This window comes from Chlorocebus sabaeus, chromosome X, assembly GCF_047675955.1.
Source record: "Chlorocebus sabaeus isolate Y175 chromosome X, mChlSab1.0.hap1, whole genome shotgun sequence".
Lineage (NCBI taxonomy): Eukaryota > Metazoa > Chordata > Mammalia > Primates > Cercopithecidae > Chlorocebus > Chlorocebus sabaeus.
Genome location: NC_132933.1, coordinates 120,223,976 through 120,248,390, shown reverse-complemented (window position 1 = coordinate 120,248,390; position 24,415 = coordinate 120,223,976). Strand labels below are relative to the sequence as shown.

The window sequence follows — 24,415 nt, the reverse complement described above, 5'->3', positions numbered from 1 at the left end:
TAGCAATCATACGCACAAGCAGTGTTCTTTATATGAGTACAATTGGATGCCTTGTCATCTCCATCATGATTTCCATACCCTGCCTCACAATAGGTTTTAACCATTATAAGAACTTTGCTCATTCTTTACACTAATTTTTTAAAATAATTTTTGAAACAATTGAGTGTATCATGTGAATAGTCATTAATGAAACTGATTTTTCTCCCACAATCATTATAGAAAATGCACATACAAGTGAGCTTTGTTCTTCAAAGTCACAACCTTACAGCCCATATTCTTGGAATTCTTATGTAATTTTGATCAAGGTCAATTTGACACAGATAAAAGAAAATTAGTTGCTCTTATATGACACTATTTCTCTGCTGTCTCTCTTTACCTGCTTTTAATTTCTCTTTTCCTGGGTAGCTCCATTTCTATCTTCCTGTGAGCTCAAAAACAACCAGTAAAGATTTGGATCGATCCTATGACAGCATAATTTTTGGAAAGGCAATGAGAGAAAACTGAAATATGAGTTTAAGAAAGACTCAAGCTTAGTGTTCTGGAAAACAACTTACATGATGTTAAGTCCTTTTATTTGTTTCTAGCCCACAATAGGAGCATGTAACTGAAAATAAAATTAAAAGCAGATAGTGGGCCCGGTGTGGTGGCTCACGCCTGTAATCTCAGCACTTTGGGAGGCCGAAGTGAGAGGATCACAAGGTCAGGAGATTGAGACCATCCTGGACAACATGGTGAAACCCTGTCTCTACTAAAAATACAAAAAAATTAGCCAGGCGTGGTGGCGGGCGCCTATAGTCCCAGCTACTTGGGAGGCTGAGGCAGGAAGATGGTGTGAACCTGGGAGGCGGAGCTTGAAGTGAGCTGAGACTGCGCCACTGCACTCCAGCCTGGGCGACACAGTGAGACTCCATCTCAAAAAAAAAAAAAAAAAAAAAAAAAAAAAAAGCAAACAGTGAACCACAAAAAGCCCTCCAGACTAACTACATGACTTACATATCAAGCTCAACCATTTTCCCCTCAAATGCTTTCATGTCTATGCGTCCATTTTATCTTCATTGTATCCCTATGAGCAAGTGAAGAGATATATGCTATAATGCATGTTGGACTTAATTTCATGTAAAGATGTAGAGTTTTAGGTCCTTATCATAGCTTATGGATGAGATTTTCTGAGCAAAGTGTTTAGGAATATGCATTTTAATTAGCTCCTCAGGTGGCTACTATGCAGACTCAAGTTTGAGAACCACTGCATGCAATGCAAATGAACTAGAACACGACCTGTGGTTAACTGTTACAGCTCCATAAACATATCCCTTAAAAAGGATGCATGTCAAAATAACTTTCTTTATCAAATAATGACAATCTTTCTTAACATGGCAACTGACCATTCTATGGCAGCAATAATCTACAGAAGTAATGGGTACATATGGGAATAATGTTAACGTCGGGTTAAAAAGTATCAAATTGACTAATGTCTTATGTATTTATTACATAAATACCAACGTATTTTAAAGCAGCCATGGGCAGATCACATAAAATTTGAGGAATGACAATACAGTAGTAAAATTACTATTAGATCAATTAATTGCTAAAGTATGTTTAATGGAAAACAAATGGAGTTTTTATTATCTAATGATTGTGTGGGAAATTATTACAATTTATATTCATATTTCTTCAAATTATTTTTTTAAATATCAAATTGGATTAAAAGTAACATTGAACTGTGATTGAACATCATATAGGCTGGTTTATTATGCTGTCTTAAATTTTATTCCTGGAGGCAATACTACAAACTTCATGTCTTCAAAAGGCATTTCCTAAGTGCTACTTATCAGATGTCAATTCTCAAGAAAACAAATTTCGTGTGCTTGTCTCACAATAGAGGAAGTATATGCCTAAAATCTATTGAATATGGAAGTGTATGCATGTGCATTGAGCTATGAATTGTGATTAAAGTTATTCCTTATAATGCCAGACTATGTGGCAGAATATGTTAAATACTATTATATATCATGTTTATATCTTGGATGACTACTCATTATTCTACCATCCAATTATATAAGACAAGAAGAGGTTCACCTTTTAACAATACCCCATTTTAGTGATTAAATTTTTAAAAATTATTATAATAAAACCACATACCCCAAATGTAGCTGAGATGTTTTCATAATCTACAGCCCATATGTGTTAGTATAACTAAGGCACATTCATGATTTTATGAAATCAGCAGTCTATGGCAGAAAAGGTACAACAGCCAGATAATTAACTGCACTAATAACAAACTTTCCAAGAAATCAAAGGACCTGAACCCTAGTCCTCCTACCACTAACTTGTCTTGAAACATTTACTTTTCTTCCCTAAGTTTTATTTTTTTCAGGAGTAAAATGGAGTTGGCTAATGGTCCTAGTGGTTCCAGCAATGTCTGATTTGGGGTTAGATGGTGATGATACAGTTTCCCAGCATTTTGTTCACCTGCTCTAAGTCACTCAGTTCCCCATTACTATTGGGCTGGAAGAAATTCACTCTGGGGCAGTAACAAGTTCAGTTAATTAGCACTCTTCCTCCTCACCATTCTCCAACAAGAAGACAGGCAAAAGAATCATGTTTTTATTTAACTAAACACAGGGTAAAAACTAATCTGGTTGCTTCTTTTGTAGGGTTATAATGTTACTCTCTTAATACAGGTTTAAAAAATCTCTGAGATCTTCTGTAGCATAATTGGTATCACTAACCTGTGCCGTACTTTTTTCAAGTTTTTGGAGTAAATTATCCCAACACCGGGCAAAGTTTTCCAGCCATGCTTCCATCTTTTGGGTCACTGACTTATTCTTCAGTGTTGAAAGAAGATCTTGTTTGAGTGAATAAAGTTTGTCCATGGATTGCTTTTTCTTTTCTAGATCTGCTTTTAAAACCTGTTAAAACAAGAAAGATCACAGAATAAACCTGGGTTACATTTTATACACCACTATAGTTCAATCTGCTTTTGCATGTATTTGCTCATTTGTACAGATAAGAAAATATTTCAATCGTGCCTGCAAAGGATCAAACGTTCAGAAAAATATAGGTAGAAAGTTATAATCTATCTAATTTTCCCAAGAAGTTTGAAGAGAAAAGAAAGTCAGATGTAGAATAAAGACCTACTAGAGGCAATTAAGAGCTACCTTAAAATATTTGAAGAACATCTAAGTGAAAAGGTAATATTGCTTCAAAAGGCAAAACAGAGATCAACATGTGGAATTTGGAAGGCATGGCTTTTGGATTTCCCGTTAATTCCTGACAGAATTCAAACGAAAACTGACAATCAGGTACCAGGAGTACTGAAGAAAAGCTAGTGAGTTGAGAAAATGAGAATGGCTAAGGAAGCTTGCCATTCTGAAATGCTATGATTATTTGGATAAAATTACAATATTATTGTTTCCACCATTTTAACATTCTGTTCATCATTTGGAGATAAAAATCTCATTATGTGATTTACTGACCTTAAAATTTTCATAGCATCCATTAATCAATTAACATCTGGTTATTTGAGTAATTATTTTTTAAAACTAATTGCAGAGCCCATTAAGTAAAAGAACTGAGTCGCTGGGCATGACATAAATCCTTCAGCATCTCTTTTCAGATTTTGTAAATACTTAGGTGTCTTATGAAACAGTTTTTATGCCATTTATGTTTCCAAAGTTCCTGTGAACTGTGGAAGGTTACAAACTCCCTATGGTTGATTTGAAAGGAATAAGTGGTTTATATGAAATCAGTAAATAAGGGCAGTTTTTTTTACTTGACTTAGTAACGTTGCCTGGCACACGGAGAAATTCAATTCCTGGGTACTAAACATTACTCCCCGACTTAATTTGTAAACAAAAAAGAAGAAGGAAGAGAAATAAAGGAGAAAATTATCTTACAGTCACTTAACAACCCCATATTTGGCAGCAAATACAATGAATATAAACCGTGATACCTGTCTTTCCGAAACAAATCCAAGTTTATTTAAGAGCTAACATAACATACAGCATAGAAATTGTCATGAAACAGATGCACCAATTACTCATGAACCAAAGTGCCCCCAACCTAGAGCAGTCAATACACCTTCCTGAAAAGGACAATCTAAGTAGTCCATTTTGGCACGCCACCAGCATTGATAGCTCAGAACTGCAGAATACTCTAGTGTCTCCTCCAATTAGTTTGTCTTTTACTCAGAATCTGCTTCACCTGGTGTATGTTATAGTTCAGTCTTCATGCCATTTTTAAGGGGAAATAAAGTGAAATTTAAATTTCATTACTAATTTTTCCTTAACAATGACTTCAGTATTTTTCTGAGCTTGAAAGAATGTAATAGACCAAAATACAAATTAAGATATTATACATTGAATTCATATCACAATAAAACTCATGGTGTGGGGGTTTAGCAATAGATAGGTGCCTTTTTTTTTTTTTTTTTTTGAGTTGGGGGAGTCTCACTCTGTTGGGCAGGCTGGAGTGCAGTGGTATGATCTCAGCTCACTGTAGCCTCTGTCTCCCAGGTTCAAGCAATTCTCCTATGTCAGTCTCGTGAGTAGCTGGCATTACAGGCACATGCCACTACGCCCAGTTAATTTTTCATATTTTTAGTAGAGACAGGGGTCTCACCATGTTGGCCTGACTGGTCTCAAACTCCTGACCTCAAGTGATCCACCCGCCTTGGCCTCCCAAAGTGCTGGGATTACAGACATGAGCCACTGTACCGGCCCAATAGATAGGTTTTGCATATTCATTTTATTTAATTCACATGTTAGCTTTTCATTAAATTTAAGTGAATATTTGCATTAGTACTAGAACAAAGGTTTATGCTACCTGTCCCAAGCTGAGAGCCATATTTGAATTTCAATTTCAATGTATATTCTTCCAGTTACATTATACAGTGTCATTTTCCTTTTTTTTTTTTTTTTAACTACAGAAAGAGGCACAATATAAAGAAAGACACAAATTTAAAAATAAAAAAATTATGTAAGTACAATCCTCTTTGGCTTACTTTCTCAGACCGTAAGAAACTATTTTAAATAGCCATATGTGTAAGGCTAAAGGGTCTACCCATTATTTAAACAAAGTATGTAATGATCTGGAAACATGTCAGAACAGGAGTGTTGTAAGCCTCCTGTTTTAATATTAAGTCAAATGAGGAAACATTTGGTAAGCATTACAAAAATGAAAGTGAAAGTCACCATTAAAAACAAAATTAGAGGTGGTGGCTCACACCTATAATCTCAGCACTTTCGGAGGCTGAGGCGGGCAGATCACGAGGTCAGGAGTTTGAGACCAGCCTGGCCAACATAGAGAAACCCTGTCTCTACTAAAAATACAAAAATTAGCTGGGCATGTTAGTGCATGCCTGTAGTCCCAGCTACTCAGGAGGCTGAGGCAAGAGAATCGCTTGAACCAGGGAGGTAGAGGTTGCCCTGAGGCAAGATCGTACCACTGCATTCCAGCCTGGGCAACAGAGCGAGACTCCGTCTCAAAAAAGAAAAAAAAAATCCAATTAAGAAAAGTGCACTCAAGGTAAAGTAAAACCAATGTTATAATTACATTGTGTGATTACTGAATAAATGAATTTTTATATGTCTATATGACAAAAACACTGAACCCAGACTTCTACCTAATAAATTTTAGATATGCGTTTCAAAAATGATGATGGCAGCATAGTTATTTGGTCCCAATTTCTCTCTCTCTTTCTATCTTTCAGTAGTCATTTCCTGGTTCCAGAAGAACTCCCCCAGGATTAACAGAGGGAGGAAAAGAAAGAAACTCCATGATGGTGCCAGACACATTAGATCATAGAATTCATTAGAATTACCTTGTCCTGTCTATCCATTGATGCTGACTCTTTTAAGCTTAGGTCTTACTTGTGCATATTAAATAACTATGATTTGTTACTAATGATTGCATAAAATATGTATTTCTACATATCAATAATTAACCATAGGTCTATGAGTGCCAGAGACCCATAGTGCTCTAGAAAATTCAGGTGGCAAAAGGAAGATCTAGAAAATGTGTACAAAGCAAAGGCCAGCGGGGATAGTAAAAGAAGAAATATATTTTATTTTTATAGAAGCCAGGCATGTGGACCTACCTCCAAGGTAGGCAGGAAGATACAGTCAATAAATCAGACTGGGTGAGCAGTGGATACGGAGAAGAGACAGATAAGCTGTTCAAGATGATTTGAAGTGAAAAGATAATGCATCATTACGAAAGGCCCAGGAAACCTTCACCTCACTCTCATCAGCAATATGCATAAGAGAATAATGCCAAGACAATTTCTCCTATATTGTCAAAATTGAGTTTTGCACCTATATTATGTGTAGTTACTTATCTATATGTAAGATGTACTCCAATTCATTCTAATCACCAATTGTACTTTGGGAGGTTGATCTATTACAGAGGTTCTCATCTTGAAAGAACACCAGAATTACCTGAAAGGCTTGTTAGAATGCAGATGACTAGGCTCTACTTCCAGAGTTTCTAAATCATTGGTCTGAAGATGACCTAACAATGTGCATTCCTAACAAATTTCCTTGATACTGATGCTGCTGGTTGGGGGAACACATTTTGAGAAGCATTGCTTCTGTCTGAGTGGCCATCCCAGCAGTTGAGGTAAAGGTAGCAAGTCAAACAGCACTGTCAACAGGAACTTGCTCAGTTACCATAAGCAATTCATCCATGTCCTTTGATCCCACAGCCATTTAAGAGTATCTTCAATTCCCAAGTACTTCTGTAGCCCTTATATGGCATACTCTCTTGGATCACCCTGCTTCCCCAGAGCTGTCTTTACCTGGCAAACACCAACAGTCCCCGCAGCAGCAAGACACTTACTCAGGAACAGATTTCTTCTTGACTCAGATCTTCCCATGATAATTTACATGATTCTACAAGTCTTATAATTCACATCATAAAAGCTACTGTTTCTTGTTTCCCTTCATTTTTTATTCCTGACGCCAAATCAGTTTAAAACTTAAATCAGTTTTGATTATATAAAATAAGAGATCTACATGATTTGGACACTAATCCCAAAGATCTAGAGCAAATTAAATGTCATAATCCCCACCTCCCACCCCAACGGTAAGGAGGAGACAATCCTGTGGGTTATTAGTGATAGTATTTCAAAACAAATTATACTTATTGTAAAGAAAAGAGAGTTTTTAGCACAGTTTATCTATACCTAGACATGTAGTGAAAACTGGTGACAGATGGTACCTGTTTTGGGTCTCAGATTGTGACATATTTTAATGAACATTAAATTCTTATTCACTGCCTGAGTCAGCAGGGGAATTTTACCTCAAATTCTAGACCAGCTGTCAGGTTTTGTTAATTGGCTTAAACTATCAAATGACAAGACCTATAGAAAACATATTTTCTCTTTGTTCACAAGCAAGGTGACATAGTACAATTTTTAAACCTATTGGAAAATTATTGAGACTTTGTTAAAAGAGCATTTGTATGGCCCTGAGGCTAGCCAAGATTTCTGCTCACAAAAATGTTAACATAGAGGCACATTATTGTTAGAAATGACAGTTCTCAGTTGCAGTTATTTTTTCCAAGGAATCAACTGACATGAGGAGTACTGAAATAGACTGAAAGACCTGGACCTGAGTCTGAATGTCTTAGTGTTCATTTTAAGTCTGATACTAATGTTGTAGGATACAGGTCCTGTGTTTTTTCTTGATCTCGATTTTCTTTTGGAAATAACCTGAGTAGCTGTTCCTAATGAACTTTAGATGTGCAATTAGACTGAAGAAACACTAGATGAGATGCAAAATCTCATCTAGCTTTAACATATTTGGATTTTTTCAGTTTGTGGCTTCCTAAGAACAACTCTGTTGATTGGTAAATCTAGTCAACAATATATGTAGGAACTTTCACTAGATATTGAGATTTGGAATTTATCATCATGTAAAATAACTGTACTATTCTGGCATGTGGTACTTTCCAAAGAGGGCTGTAAAATATCCTCATCTCAGATGCTTTGCTATTAACTTGATCTTGGTGCTTCTCCAGAAGGAAATGAAACCTAATTCTTTTTCCTTGAATCTGGGCAGGCTTGTGACTTTTTCAACCCACAGAATATGATTGACCATCACTGTTATGATTGACTGTCTGAAGCACATGGTTCTGTATTTAACTAGCAATATATCTTAGCTCCTAATCAGAGGGCATGACTGCATTTTGATAATCAGTGGTCACTCACTCATTTACTGCAAGGATTCATATTTTGCCTGAGAAGAACAATGTTTGTAAGGTATATTCTGCTTTAAGGAGATGTAATCCATGCATCCATTCCTCTAGATATGATAGAATCCATCAGCAATTTATCCTCTCCCCTCTGTGGCATGTGACAGCGTATATCACTTCCTACTTTTTTGAAGTATTTACTCTCCTCATTTTTGTGATACCACTTTCCCCTTGTGGTATTTGCTCAATCTTTTGGTTAACATCTTGTCCTCTGTCTACTCCTTGACTGTAGACATTCCCCCTGGAATCTATTCATTTCACTTAATGTGTCACTCTACACAATCCCTCAGAAGCATTTTGATTGCTTCTGAATCAATAACTAGTCATGAACCCTTTTCTGAGATTCTAGTTGTGTAGTCTGACTAATGGAAAGGATTTTTAACTTGGATGTCTCAAGGACATTTTACACTGAATATATCCAAATCTGAAATAATTATCATTCTTGTCATTCCACCAATTCCTCTTCTATTCTCCTATTAGGGCTAGTAACCCTCCAGTCACCCAAATGAAATGTCTAGGAACCATTTAGAACTTCTGCCTCTTATCACAAGTTTCATTCATCACATCTTAACATTCTAATATTTCTCTCCTTATCTTAATACCCAATGCTACTTAGTTCAGGTCTTCTGATTAATCCTCATACTGTCAAACATCTTCCTACCAAAAAGTATTACAAAAATGCAAATATGATTCTTTTGCAAACTCTCAATGGCGTCCCATCAGCTGCAGGCCAAAACTACAAATATAGCCGATATTTTTGCACTTGTGTTTTGAAACTTATACAGGTTACTTTTCTGAACTCTATTTTTGGTAGTCACATCACTTAATAAAGTCTATATTCATTGAGAAATAATTTCTTATCAATAATAAGCTAACTTGTAATAACAAGTAACACATAAGTGAATCTATTTTAAATTAAAAGACCAATGCAGGTTAGCATTTATGGAGCAAAAAAAAAAAAAAAAAAAAAAATGTATGAAACAAATATCCAGTAAAATGGTACATATTTAAAATAAGTGGAAAAATTTACTTAAGTTTAGAAATGATTTCATTATTATGAAGTACAATATATAATATGAATACAGATATAAATTGATTCACTCAGGTGAAATTATGAAACACTACTTACAATCATTTTGTTTTATAAAAGTTCATATCAAGCGAACATTTAATCAAATCTATCAAAAATTTTAAGAAATCCTAATACAGAATATTTCACTTGAAAAATTAAGCTCACAGTATCAGACTGGCCTCTTTTACTAGAAATGATAAAATTCACAGAGTAAGAGAAACTTTGAAGTATTTTTATTTTATTTATTTATTTATTTTTTTGAGACGGAGTCTCTCTCTGTCTCCCAGGCTGGAGTGCAGTGACTGGATCTCAGCTCACTGCAAACTGCCTCCTGGGTTTACTCCATTCTCCTGCCTCAGCCTCCCGAGTAGCTGGGACTACAGACACCCGCCACTTCGCCCCACTAGTTTTTTTGTATTTTTTTTAGTACAGACGGGGTTTCACCATGTTAGCCAGGATGGTCTCAATCTCCTGACCTCGTGATCCACCCGTCTCGGCCTCCCAAAGTGCTGGGATTACAGGCTTGAGCCACCGCGCCCGGCCGTATTTTTTTTTTTAATCTTGGAAATTCCTGCAGAAACCAAATGTTTCAATGAAGCCTTTTCTGAAGTCCATTTACTGCAAAGAAATCTCATTTCTCAAAACTTGAGGCATTTATAATCAATGCCATTTGATTGGCTTTAATGTTTTTTGTTTGAAAAAGTAGGTGGTATTGTTTGGATCTCTGTCTTCTCCAAATCTCATGTTGAAAGGTGATTCCCAGTGTTGGAGGTAGGGTCTGGTGGGAGATGATTGGATCATGAGGGCGGATGTCTCATGATTGGCTTAGCACCACCCCTTTCGTGATGAGTCAGTTCTCATTCAGTATTAGTTCACACGAAATCTGGTTGTTTAAGAGTCTGGGACATTCCCCTTATCTCTTTTGTTTCCACTCTTGCCATGTGATATACACTGGCTCCCCTTCTCCTTCTGCCATGAATGTAAGCTTCCTGAGGCCCTTACCAGGAGCAGATGCTGGTGTCATGCTTCTTGTACAGCCTTCAGAACCATGAGCCAGTTAAACCTCTTTATTTTATAAATAACTTAGTCTCAGGTATCCCTTTATAATAAACTAAGGTTAAACTCCATCAATGTGAGGATAATCGTCACTTAGTATCTCTCACATATTATTCTGAGAATCAACTTTAGTCTCTTTTTTTATAACTATGCTGCTTAGAACTTTATGAAAGGCTCACAAACGTTTCTTAGTATTACTTTATTAACTTTAATTGAAGTCTTATTCTGGTATGCTGTGTTTTATCAATAGTACAACTTTGTTTGAAAAACAAAGTTGAAAATCCAGCTAGAGATTTTTCCCATTTTAATTCAGAAAAGTAGCAATATGACATTTTTGAATAATCTATGATCCAAGCAAAAATAAACATTTAATATTATATCAAAGAAGAGACTAAATAATAGTGATAATATACACTACTGGGTTATAAGACTACTGAAAGCTAGAAATTACATACGGCCAGTTTTTGAAGACTTGATAACATTTCATTTTGATCCTTAAAGCCAGTTGTGTGAATCCTGTTCACCACATCTTCTTTTTCTGAAAGCCATGCACTAAAAAGGCACTGCAAGACATTAAAGAATTCCAAGGAATAAATAAACACAAATCTTTACTTTTCCAATTTATTATCCCCCCCCATGCCTTTTACAGCTAGTTTCTCACACATGACTCACCTGTTCTTCAGTAAGACGTTGCCATTTGAGAAGGATGTCTTGTAAAAGAACCCAGCGGTCTTCTGTCCACCTGCAGATGTTTGCCCATCGATCTCCCAATACCTGGGTAAGAGACAATCAACCACAGCATCAGTAAACAATTGGTAACTACGTTTTATTAAAAATGGCATGAATAATCCACCAAAGTATCTAATTTGAGTCTCCTATGTATGCTAGAAGTTGGAAAGGACACTCTTCCTGATCTGCTTACATTTAAATAAGGGGTGTGACTTTGTCTTTATCTGACCAAGTCTTGTACCCTTCATAGAAAAGCAAAGATACAAACAATATGAAGTGGTTATTATATCACTATATAACATGGCTCCATAGCAAATGTAAGATAACAAAGACATACATACAGAATTAGAGAGGATTTTGCAATGAGAACAAGTAAAAGGTGTATCTTCCTTAGGTTTGAAAATACACCCCAAAGAATAAAAATCTGACTACTAAATAGAATGCCTCAAAAGACTCTTAATTGAAGCAATCTTGCATAATGAGAATTGCCTACCGTTTGGATTGCAGAAGAAAATTATTAGTAACTTAAGCTCTATTCATATGTAGATATTTCAATTTTCTCAATTATTACAAAATTATTAAAATTTTCTGTTTTTAAACTACTCTAGTGAGAAAACTTATCTCCGAGTAAAAACTACTACATCATTAATATGTCACTAATGTCTAAGAACACACACTGTTTTCATATGTAACATAAACCAACTACCAATGATTTTTGGAAGGAAAACACGTATTGTGACGCTTTCTATGCAAAGGAAGCATTTAAAAAATGGCATTTAGCTCAACCTCATTATGATGCACTTTATAGCCTAAAATTTCAACTTTTTGTGACTTTTTCACATAAATAAGAAACTTATTTTCCCATGTATGTTGGACCTTTAAAGCTAGAAATCATAAAATACTGACATGCTTTATTTTATATAGAATTAGACCTAGAAAAATGTTTATAACTCATATTTTTGAAAAATCTATTGTCTAAGATAAATCTCATAACTTCTATGCTACTTGATACTATGTATATTAACCCATCTAGAGGATATTAACACATGATTTAAACAATGCAAAAGAAATTAGCATCATGAAAATAACTGATTTTTTTTTTTTTTTTTTTTTTTTTTGGAGACAGAGTTTTGCTCTTGTCACCCAGGCTGGAGTGCAATGGCACTATCTCAGCTCACTGCAACCTCCACCTCCTGGGTTCAGGCAATTCTCCTGCCTCAGCCTCCCCAATAGCTGAGATTACAGGCGTCTGCCACCATGTCCGACTAATTTTTGTATTTTTAGTAGAGACGGGGTTTCGCCATCTTGGCCAGGCTGGTCTCGAACTTCTGACCTCAGGTGATCCACCTGCCTCGGCCTCCCAAAGTGCTGGGATTACAGGCATGAGCCACTGCACCTGGCCCTAATCCACCTATTTCTAAGTGACTTGGAGAGTCACGTTTCTTAAATTGTTTCATCTACCACCACTTAAAAAATATACACGCATAAACAGAAGGCAGTCAACATTTTCGTACAGTATTAAAATCATCATGTACTTATATGCAGCTCAGTCATAAGTGAGTTTTCAGTTTTTCTTCATAAATATCAATGTTATTGCTTTCAGCATAATGTAACTGGTTTTTATTTTTTGTAGTTTCACTTTCTACTCAACTTATTTTGAATTATGTTTACAATAAAAGCCATAGCTCTCAGTGATGTGAGACACCCACAGGAAATGTGCCAACCTTAAATCAATGAATTCAATAACTTCAACCATCTAATTATTACCAATGCGTATATGTAGGTTTTTTCTAAAACATACTTGAATTTCTTTAGTGAACTTCCTAGTGACCCTGTCAGTACATGTCAGGTAAAATGGCAAGTAACAAAATGGTTAATAGATTAGTTGTGGCAGAAAAAAGCTTCAAATGGAGAAAATCTTATCTCTTAAGTATAAACTACACCATCTGCCTGATGTGATGATGCAGATCTTAAAAGTCAAAATGTGGGAAATTTATTGTGGCCCATCAACTCTAGTGAAGACGACAGTCAATGGAAGAAGGGGTAAACTCAAGCTATAGCATCGTATTCACAAACAAAATAGAGACTTCCAAGTACATACAGCATCTTCTCTCTAGTACTACAAGACATATGGTGTCCACTGAAGCAGTATTTTAAGCCTGTAACCCCATAGGTAGAAATGCATAATTGATTTTAGTGGGAATACAAATCCAAATAAAGATCTCCTATTCCAGGTTGCATAAGATTTTCACATTTATTGAAACTCTGAGATGTATTAATGTGATGCATGTAATATTGTAGTTGTGTTCACTGAATGAGTCACAAAAAACTAATATGGTAGTTCTCCTTTATCCGCATGGGATATGCTCCAAAATCCTCAGGTGGGTGCCTAAAACTGCAGCCACTACAAAACCCTATACATAGTATTTATGAATTTATTTTTCTTTCTTCACAATTTCACAGATAGATTTGTTCTTACCACAGATTTTGAGCCACCCCAGCAAATGATTTTTTTTGCCTTATTAAGTTGGGAATTGTCACCTTTTCACATAAAGAAAAACCCTTTACAGTTTTCCTTTAGCATATGTGAATTGCCAACATAACTACTCTTGCACTTTGGGGCCATGACTACGTAAAACAAGGGTGACTTGAACACAAGCACTGCGGGATCATGACAGTGAATCTAAGAACCCAGACAGGTAATAAGTAATGGGCGGGTAGCATTGACAGCATGAAGACGCTGGACGAAGGGGTGATTCAGTCCTGGGTGGGACATAGGTGGGATGGCACAAGATTTCATAATGCTACTCAAAACGGCATGCAATTTAAAATTTATGAATTATTTCTGGAATTTTTCATTTAATATTTTCTAACCATGGCTGATTGCCAGTAATTGAAGCCAAGGAGAGCAAAACCATGGATAAGGGAGGGAGGGAGGGATTGCTGTAAACACTCTTTTGGGTATACAGGCAACCTATTTAAGACAACTATTTAAAAAATGCCACTAAAAGTGTCCTTTGTATCCAAATAATTATAGATAATTTTGATAATTTATCGGAGCAAGTTTGTGATTCAGCTAATATTTAGCTTACAGTTAATGATAGCCATCAATGCATTCATTCATTGGTAATTAATTTACTATATAACAAATATGTATCAACTATCTGGATATGCCAAATATAAACAGAAGATGTTACAGGCTGAATAGTGTCCCCTGAAATCCATGTTGAAGCCCTATGCCCCACCTACTATATCAGAATGTGCCCATATCTGGATAGTGACTTTAAATAGACGTTAAGTTACAATGAGTCTATTAAGGTTGCTCTATTCCAATATGATGGGTACCCTTATGAGAAGAGGACATTTGGACACAGCAAAACACCAGGGATGTGTACAACAGAGGAGAGACCACATGAGGACGCAGGAACAAGGCGTTCATCTGCAAGCCAAGGACAGGGGGCTCACAAGAGACCGATCCTTGCCGGTACCTTGGTCTTGAACTTCTGGCCTCCAGAATGGTGAGAAAATAAATTATTGTTTAAGCCACCAGTCCATGTTATTTTTTAATGATGGCCCTCACAAAGGAGTAATACAAAAGACATTTAAGAGAGATGGATTCTTTTCCAAGAAATACGTGTCTAAATGTCTGTCGAAGAAATAATACCCACCCCTTAAAGAATTGCAAATGCTAAACAAGAGTATGTATTGGAAAGTATTATTGATTTGAAACAAGTTATTTAAGAGTTGGTCGTTGTTTACATTTTGCTTGATCATGGTTCTTACATCAAATCTAAGAACTGCCAAGGGTCATCTATTTTACTGTATTCACTCTAGAAAGGCACCCATTAGATCTTTACAAATAGATGTTTAGTCTTCAAGTATATTCTTTAAAAGTTTCCAACATGAGAGAGCATACATATCCTTTACATATCCTTTAGTAACATATTCTATTGCTTAGACCTGTGTTACTCTTAGAAAATACTCAATGAACTGAAACTAAGTCACTTCTGTAGCAATGTGGGCATAGTGCTTTCTACTGATCTCAGTGTAAGTAGATAAGTAAAATAGAAATTACTTGCTCATACGCTGTACACATCTGCCCATACATTTCTGTGATGTCATATGTACAAGTATAAATAGATGTACGCTAAGTGCTTAAATTTATGGATTTACCTATTTATTGCTTAGCAATATTGGCGTTCATTTGAATTACAAAGAATGAAGCAAAACAATTGAAAGACTATCCCTCAGTTCTAGAATCACTCAAAGATGCTGGTTTGCCTGAATGGCTTTAACAAAATTGCTAGACAAGTGTAAGAAATTGGATCAAATGGGGCTAATATATTTTTTTAAAGAACCACTGTATTAGGATTAGAAACCTCTTCTCTAGAGAAAAAAAAATATGTAACTTCAACTCAGTGTTTCTCTGAGTTTCTATTTACGTACAGGAATCCCTTGAGCTTTTAGCAATAATGCACATTTTTATAGAGCTAGATAAACATTATACACATAAATGTAAAACCAATGAATTATAAACTCTCACAAAATGGTAAAAGAAGTTAATTTTTATTTATGTTCTCATTTTGTCTCAGCAGTAAGTGAAGCTAAAGGTCAGCTCACTTTGTCTAACAATTTTCATGGACTAAATCACAACTCCATTATCTTCCATGCTCAGATCCACAATGGGGAGGATTTTTTCCTCCCATTTAATTCACATCTCATATTGTTATATGTGCCAAGGACATTTCTCATCTGAATTCCTTTGTTTGGTTGAGTTGCCATTTCAATGCAAAAGTGAAATATGGCTACTAAAAGAACATTTGGATAAAGGTAACTGAGGAAAATTTGACAAGCCTGGGAAATAAATCTTAAGTATGGTGACCCTTGAATTTATGGGAACCAGGGACAGAATATGAAACCTAAACTGTGCCCATCGGTATTGGCATTAAGATATAGAGTGCTCCCAGGCATATATCCACTAAGGTGGAAACAATTATGTGCCATGGACCACATAATGCATCAGCAACAGGGCTTTATAAAAGAGAGAGACCAAAACCAACCCATCTTATTTTATTGTAGGTTAAGACCCTATAATACACTCCTCCACTAAATGAATTTTGTGTGTAATGAGCCTTCTGAAAATCACTTATTTCTTGATTTTTCCTTCTTATTCTATCAACAACTATGCAGTTAAAAAGTATAAGCAATTTAATCTTACTGATGGTGAAATGGAAATCACATCAAAAACCACTGAAAACAACAAAAATCCATTACGAGGCTAGAAATGTGGCAGAGTCCTACTGAATAGCATTTAGCAAGGGTATGGTTTGGTTCTCAGTTTTACACGCTTCTACAAACTTAACTGGAGCAACATACTATAAAATGGTGTACCTTATATCTTCACTAACATATGGTACAGGGCAGATAAACATATTTTGATGAGTTATGAAACAATGACTGGAAGTTTTTTTTGAAAGTATAATTCTTACTTCTATTTAAACGATCCTGTAATAATCTTGTGTCTGAACTCAAGGAACTTTTAGCTGTCACTTCCAAAGGAGCAGGTTATGGATGAGGAAACTGACAGATTGGTTAAGTAACTTGTCTAAGGTCACAGAAGTCACAGTACTGAGTGTCTGGGATTTGACCTCAGATCCATTTGGCTACAAGTTCCTGCTCGTTCATAATGGTATTCACTCAGTAGAGCATTCATTATAAAAGATATGCCTTCTAATTTGTGCTACACAACCTACAGTGAGATATCCGGATGCTGAATCCCTTTGGAGTCCTTTCATATTTTGTTTTAGCAGAAGTTTGACTAGATTTAACATTTTATCTAATCTGCTTGACAAGGATTTGAAGCTTATAATTTGATTCAAAAACATTTGATATTGTAACTCTATATTTGTTTAATCATAAAACGTCAGAAAATACTTGCACTTCCAGATTAAGAACATGTGGCCTTTGCCAGGATTTATTTTTAAAAGGTAAATATGACTGAGTTGTTAATTAAATTCTGCCTTTGCAATTGTGCTCCAAGTGTAGTGAGATTTTAACTTGAAGAAGCATGTTCTTCTCTATGCTATTTCAGTCAGTTTCAAATATCATTTATTTGTATGAGTATACAAAGTGCTAATGAATAAATCTGGAAAAGCCTTTTTGTTGTTGTCACTGCTGTTATTATTTGCAGGATATTATTTAATGTTTTTTTGGCAGCTTAATAAACTCTGTACTCTCCAGCTCCCACCAGTCTATTCAGTTGGGATGCCAGAAAATAAAGAGCAGGAGTTCTAAGGAGCATTCCAGGATAACAGTCTTCTTTCCAGCATTCATCACATTCCCAGGCATTCCTTGGTACCAGCAGGTTTCCTCTTCTTTATCATTTTATACCTCGCAGACTCTGAGCTCGTTGAGGTGGGCTCCTTACCTTTGAGGTTCATGTCTTGCACAAATGTCCCAAAGCTGAATACTACCCACTGTAGTTATCAATAGGTGGCTTTTCCCCCCAATTTTTGACTTAGAATCATCTTTTTGGATCTTTGAATGTGCTAACCATTACATAAAATATAAACTTCTTGCATTCTCACTTCAGTTCTACTGTTGTTCAACTTCATAACATCTGTGAACAAACTCAATCTTGCTGTGCTTTAGTTTTCTCACCATGAAATGGAGATAATAGTACCAACTCTCCTGGCCAGGTAACTGCTAGGGTCAGATAGATCAGTAAATGTGAAAGTGCTCTTAAAACTGTGATGAATTATTGAGATACTTGTGATAGTAAGACTTTAGAGCTCAGTCAATAAAAAAACCAGCCTTTATTCCAGATGTGATAAATCTGGAGCATGACAGAATTTTAATATAGAACAAAGTTAAACATTTTAGAAGGACACTAAATTATAATTTTGTTTGCATTTTTTCTATAGTTGATAAAGCTTATGTTTTGTACAAGAGTTGAAATCTTTTACCTTTACATTTTTAAACACCAGGTCATATTCCAATAGGTATCTTTTTTTTCTTTTTCTTTTTTTGAGACAGAGTCTTTTTCTGTCCCCCAGGCTAGAGAGCAGTGGCACGATCTGGGCTCATTGCAACCTCCATCTCCCAAGTTCAAGGGATTCTTGTGCCTCAGTTTCCCAAGTAGCTGGGATTACAGGTGTGAGGCACCACACCTGGCTCATTTTTGTATTTTAGTAGAGACAGGGTTTCACCATGTTGGCCAGTCTCGTCTCAAGCTCCTGACCTCAAGTGATCTGCCCACCTCGGCCTCCCAAACTGCTGGGATTGCAGGCATCAGCCACTGAGTCCGGGCTCCAATAGGTATCTTATTTAAAAGTAAGGGCATAGAAAATAAATATCCCTCTATGTCTCATGCCACATCTTGACATCACAACTTTTCATCCACAAGAAATCACAAATTCTAACGTACATAACTAATAAAATGCATAAAATAATGTAGGTGTAAGAGAATGGGTAGTAATGGGGACTGTGGCTAAATGAAGAGTCTGTGCTGGAAAGAACAGGGCAACTTGACTCCTGCTCTGGTTACTATGTAGAAAAACAGACTGACGATCATTAGATCATTTGCTTTCTCCAGAGAGGTTAGAAATTCTTTGTTCATGTCACATTTTTCTCAATTTCAAACAATGCTAACTAATAAAATACTATTAAATACCATAGGGACTAAATAGAACTTTATCTGGATACATCTGTAATTGTAGATGCAATAGACCAATTCCTAGAAAAACACAAATGATTCAAGCTGACTCCAAAATGGAAAATCTGGAAATACGCAATTTTGAAATTCCAATTAAAAATGGACATTTTTATGTGTATTAAATACATAAAAAATGTTAATTTAAAACTTTCCCATTTGCACATTCCAGTTATGAAGCAAGTTCCCAAGCCTGCATAATCAGGTACTTAAACCTAGCAAGTATATCACAAGAAAGGAAAATAACAGGCCACTTTCATGGACATAAAGGAATACCTATGAATCAAAGAAAATCTAGCAATATACAAAAAAGATTATATGTCTTATCCAGGTTTAGTTCATTTCAGGAAGAAAGGCTTTAACATTAGAAAACCAAGCAATGTGATTTGACATATAGCAGAATAAATAAGAAAACAAAATATGAGCATCTCAAATGATTCTGGAAAAATACGTAAAATTTGGCATCCAGTAATAAAACCTCTTAGAATATTAAGAACAGAAGGTATCTACAACAAACCTACAGGAGAGATCATACTTAATGATGATTTATTGAAGGTCTTGTCTCTGAGACTTAAAATGAGAAATAAATATCCACAATATTCCCATTGTACTAGAGTATTTATACAGTACAATATGTCAGGGAAAATAAATAATCTGAAAAATAACTGGAAAAGGAGAAAGAAAACTGTCATTACTCAAAAACAACCTATATATGTACATCTGAATAATACTATAGACAATGTATTCAAATTATTAAGTAAATGTAGCAAGGTCTCTGGATACAAGACCAAGAAAAAATCAATTGTATTTCTTCATATCAGCATAAACAGAAAATGAAATTTCAAAAATATATTCATAGCAGTAAAAATATAAAAAAACCAAGAAATACATCTTAGAGGAAGTTTAAGAGCCTTTACTTTAAAAACTATAAAACAGCTGGGCGCGGTGGCTCACGTCTGTAATCCCAGCACTTTGGGAGGCCGAGACGGGCGGATCACGAGGTCAGGAGATCGAGACCATCCTGGCTAACACGGTGAAACCCCGTCTCTACTAAAAATACATTAAAAAAAAAAAATGAGCCGGGCGCAGTGGTGGGCACCTGTAGTCCCAGCTACATGGGAGGCTGAGGCAGGAGAATGGTGTGAACCCGGGAAGCGGAGCTTGCAGTGAGTGGAGATCGCGCCACTGCACTCCAGCTTGGGTGACAGAGCAAGACTCCGTCTCAAAAAAACCTATAAAACATTACTGAGAGAAAATAAAGGCCTAACTAAATGAAAGGCTATTCCATGTTCATGGATTGAAAGACTTTATGTGATTAAAATGCTAATTCTGCACAAGTTGATCCAGAGAATAGATGAAATCCAATTAAACCCACAACAGATTCTTTTTGGGGGCAGGGTTCACAAGCTGTTTTTAAAATTCATATGGAGATCGAAATGGCCAAAAGCAGTCAAGATAATCTTTAAAAAGGAAGAAAAGAAAATGGCTTTTATTGACCAACTGACCAAAACAAACTTAATGTAACTAAACTCTAGACAGGTTTTTATTTAACTGTAGGCTTACAAACTTACAAACAGTTTTATTAAACTGTAAGTTTAGTTACAAACTTAATGTAACTAAACTCTAGACAGGTTTTTATTTAACTCCTGACCTCTCTTTTCTTAGAGCAACTATATATATTTATATATATTTATATAATATATATACATAAAACTTTCTTTAAGAAAACTTGCAACCATAAACATATTCTCTGCCTCTTTGAGATGTAAATCTTCTATAACCCAGGAATATTTTTCTCAAGGACCTAGGAGCCATCTCTTTGAAATGTAATTGTTAATGATAGCACACCTATCTCCCAGTCTCTGTGGGAGGGTAGGAGCTTAACTTCATTAAGTGCCAATTAGCAATCATAGATGGCCTTATCACCATTCTAATCCCCTAACATCTTCCAGTAGTTTTCTACTAGCTCTCCCCAGTGCTTAAAATCTCTCCTGCCTTTCTTTCATTGAAAATGATTTCCATCTCTCTCCCCTATGGCAATAGTCTTGATCCATATATTTCTGTAGTCTTGAATAAAGTCTTTCTTGCCTGTTTAACTGTCTGCGCAAGTTTTCTTTTACAATATTACCAGATACAGGCCAGACATGGTAGCTCATGCCTGTAATCCCAAGACTTTGGCAGGCCAAGACTGGTGGATCACCTGAGGTCAGGAGTTCAAGACCAACCTGACCAACATGGTGAAACTCTGTCTCTACTCAAAATACAAAAAAATTAGCCAGGCATGGTGGTGGGCACCTGTAAACCCAGCTATTCAGGAGACTGAGGCAGGAGAATTGCTTGAACCAGGGAGGCGGATGTTGCACTGAGCCGAGATCTCGCCACTGCACTCCAGCCTGGACAACAACAGCGAAACTCCATCTCAAAAAAAAATAATGTTATCAGATATTAAAATTTATTATAATGTTATAGTAATTAAAACAATGTGGTATTAGCGTGAGGATAAGCAAGTAGAGAAATAAAACTGATGAGAGTCCAAAAACTGATCCATGCATGTATAGGCATTTTATTTACAATATTTTTGTCAAAGACGGCACCATAGAATATTGAGGAAAGGATGATCTTATTGAAAAGCTTTGCAGTAAGACCATCCTTTCTTCAACATTCTACAGTGTCAACTTGTTGTTTCAGTTGGATCTATATGGGAAAATATGGACATTCATCCCTTTCTCATACTTGTAATAGGTGGATTATAATACGAAAGATAAAACAAAAAGTTCCTATATAGCAACCCAGGACCATAGCTTCAGAATTTTAAAGTAGACAGTCTTATTTTTAAACTGAGGACAAAAGTACACTAAACATAACAGAAAATACTGAAGTGAAATATGTTAAATTTGAACTTCTGTTTATGAAAAAATGTATCATTAAGGGGTAAAAAGGCAAAGTACCCATTCAAAAAGAAAAATTTAAGAGAGATAACAAAGAATATCCAGAATATATGTATTTTAAACTAAAATAAATCACTAAGAGAAATATAGAAAATCCAGTAGAAAAATAGGCATTTCACGGAAGAGTTCATTTTAATGACCAGTAACAACTGAAATGGTATTCATTAGTCATCAGCATATACAACTGAAAAATGAGAGATGACATTTTACAGCTACCATAAAGGCTCAAATTAAAAAGTTTAATAACCTAGTATTCAAGAACATATGAAGCAGTTTGTACGTTCATTTACTACTGGTGAGAATATGAATTTACACAACTTTGGAAAACCGTTTGTTAATATCTTGAAAGCTAAATATGCATATACCCAATGGTTAAGAAATTCTATTCTTAGGTACATACCTAACACAAAAGCTTACACATATATGCAAAAATATATGTATAATTTATGTTCATAGATGAATTATTTGTAATACTTCCAAACTGGCAACACCCCAAATTTTCTGAACAGTAGAATATGTAAAATGTGGTATGTTTGTACAAAGTAATTTTATCCAGCAATGAAAATTAATGAAGTAATGCTATAAGCAATATAGTGAACCTCATAAATATAGTATCCAGTGAAAAAAGCCAGTTTAAAAACTGCATATATAAAAGTTTCATTTAGATCAGCTTAAAAATGTAGCAACACTAATCTGCAGCATTGGAACTCAGGATACATGTTACCTTTGAGGAGGTGGGAAGAGTTTATGATACCATAGGGCTTGATGGAGGCTTCCTGGTTGCTGGTAACATACTGTCTTTTTCTGGATGTGGAATCATGGTATGCTACTTCTGTAATAAGTCCTTAAGCTGTAATTATAACTTATGTACTTTGTTTGATACTTCAATTTAAAAAGGGCCATAAAGTTTACATTTTTTTCAGAGACCATCAACAGATAAATAGAAAACAGGTTATATACACATAGTGGAATGCTATTTGGCCATAAAAAGGAATGAAATAAAGCCATTTGCAATGACATAAACAGAACTGGAGGTCATTATTATAAATAAAATAAGCAGGCACAGAAAGACAAATACCACATGTTCTCACTCGTATGTGGGAGCTAAAAAATTTGATCTCATAGAGCTAGAGATTAGAATGATAGATACCAGAGACTGGTAAGGGTGTGCAGATGGAATGAAGAGAGGTTGTTTAATGGGTGCATACACTTAGATTGAAGGAATAAGTTCTAATGTTCGATATCAGAGTAGGATGACTATATAATTAGATACAACAGCGTATATTTCAAAATAACTAGTAGACAGGATTTGAAATGTTCCCAACACATAGAAATGATAAATACCTCAGGGTATTTAGGTTATCTATCACCTCAAGTATTTATCATTTATACATTCCATGCATGTAACAAAATATCACATGTACTCTATAAGTATGTACAAATATTATGTATCAATAAACTTTAAAAAATTTTGTAAATGTATTAATACTTGCATTCATAAAGAATATTACTGGCTGGGCATGGTGGCTCATGCCTGTAATCACAGCACTTTGGGAGGCCAAGGAGGACAGATCACAAGGTCAGGAGATCGAGACCATCCTGGCTAACATGGTGAAACCCCGTCTCTACTGAAAATACAAAAAATTAGCTGGGCGTGGTGGCAGGCGCCTGTAGTCCCAGCTACTTGAGAGGCTAAGGCAGGAGAATGGTGTGAACCCAGGACGCGGAGCTTGCAGTGGGCTGAGATCGTGCCACTGCACTCCAGCCTGGGCGACAGAACGAGACTCCATCTCAAAAAAAAAAAAAAAAAAAATTGTTCCAGCATACTTGCTTATATTTCTCCTGTAATTTTGTATGGTAAGTATTGTGACCACTATTATCCTTGAGCTTCATTTGATAATTTTACCATGAGATAATTTATTGTTCAGCTCATAAATCAAAGTCGGAAGAGAGAACAGATTGAGTAATCTAGACATTGTGTTCTTTCAGATCTACCTAACACCCTATTGGCCAAATGTATTACAACAGACCATGTATATGTATTAACATAAATTGAAATTCAGCGTTAACCGTATACTTACAGTACATTGGCTTTGCATGTTCAAATTTCATTAGAATATTTAACATTTATTTACACTTGATACAATGTGCAGCTGAAAAAATGATGCACATATCAAAGCTGTTCAAAACGTGCTCAAAAGTTTTCTAATAACTGAATGATATGCCATTTTATATTTGAGTAAATAAAATTAAAAATCCAGTTCCTGAAGCATACTAGTCACTATTCAAGTGCTCAAAATAGCCAAATGTGTACAGCAACTTCCTTATTGAACAGTGCTGTTCTAGAAAAAAAAATTTTATATACTAATGCAATTGAGTGTGACAAGTGGTAATATATATAAACTGCTTATATATATAAACTATATATATATAAACCGGTCTCTTCTAGAACTCTTATTCTAGAAGAGAAAAATATGTATATACTATTGAAATTGAGTGTGACAGGTACTAAAATAAATAAATATATATGTTTATATTATATATATTTGTACCTGTAAATTTAACTCATTCATGCAAATGCTATATATATTCATATATATGAATATATTGCATTTTATACAGATAGAGAGTATTTGCATGAGCGAG

General features: G+C 35.4%; 1 protein-coding gene across 2 annotated transcripts in view; it reads right to left on the bottom strand.

Annotated features, from left to right (window-relative positions):
• Positions 1-24,415, bottom strand: part of DMD (dystrophin) — a 2,258,239-nt gene that overhangs the window by 1,469,774 nt on the left and 764,050 nt on the right. For both annotated transcript variants that reach the window (XM_037986581.2, XM_073013821.1), the window contains exons 14-16: positions 11,054-11,155; positions 10,837-10,944; positions 2,730-2,909 (exon numbers count right to left, since the gene is read on the bottom strand). In XM_037986581.2, coding sequence (XP_037842509.2) covers positions 2,730-2,909; positions 10,837-10,944; positions 11,054-11,155 — 390 coding nt within the window. The remainder of the gene's footprint in view (positions 1-2,729; positions 2,910-10,836; positions 10,945-11,053; positions 11,156-24,415) is intronic.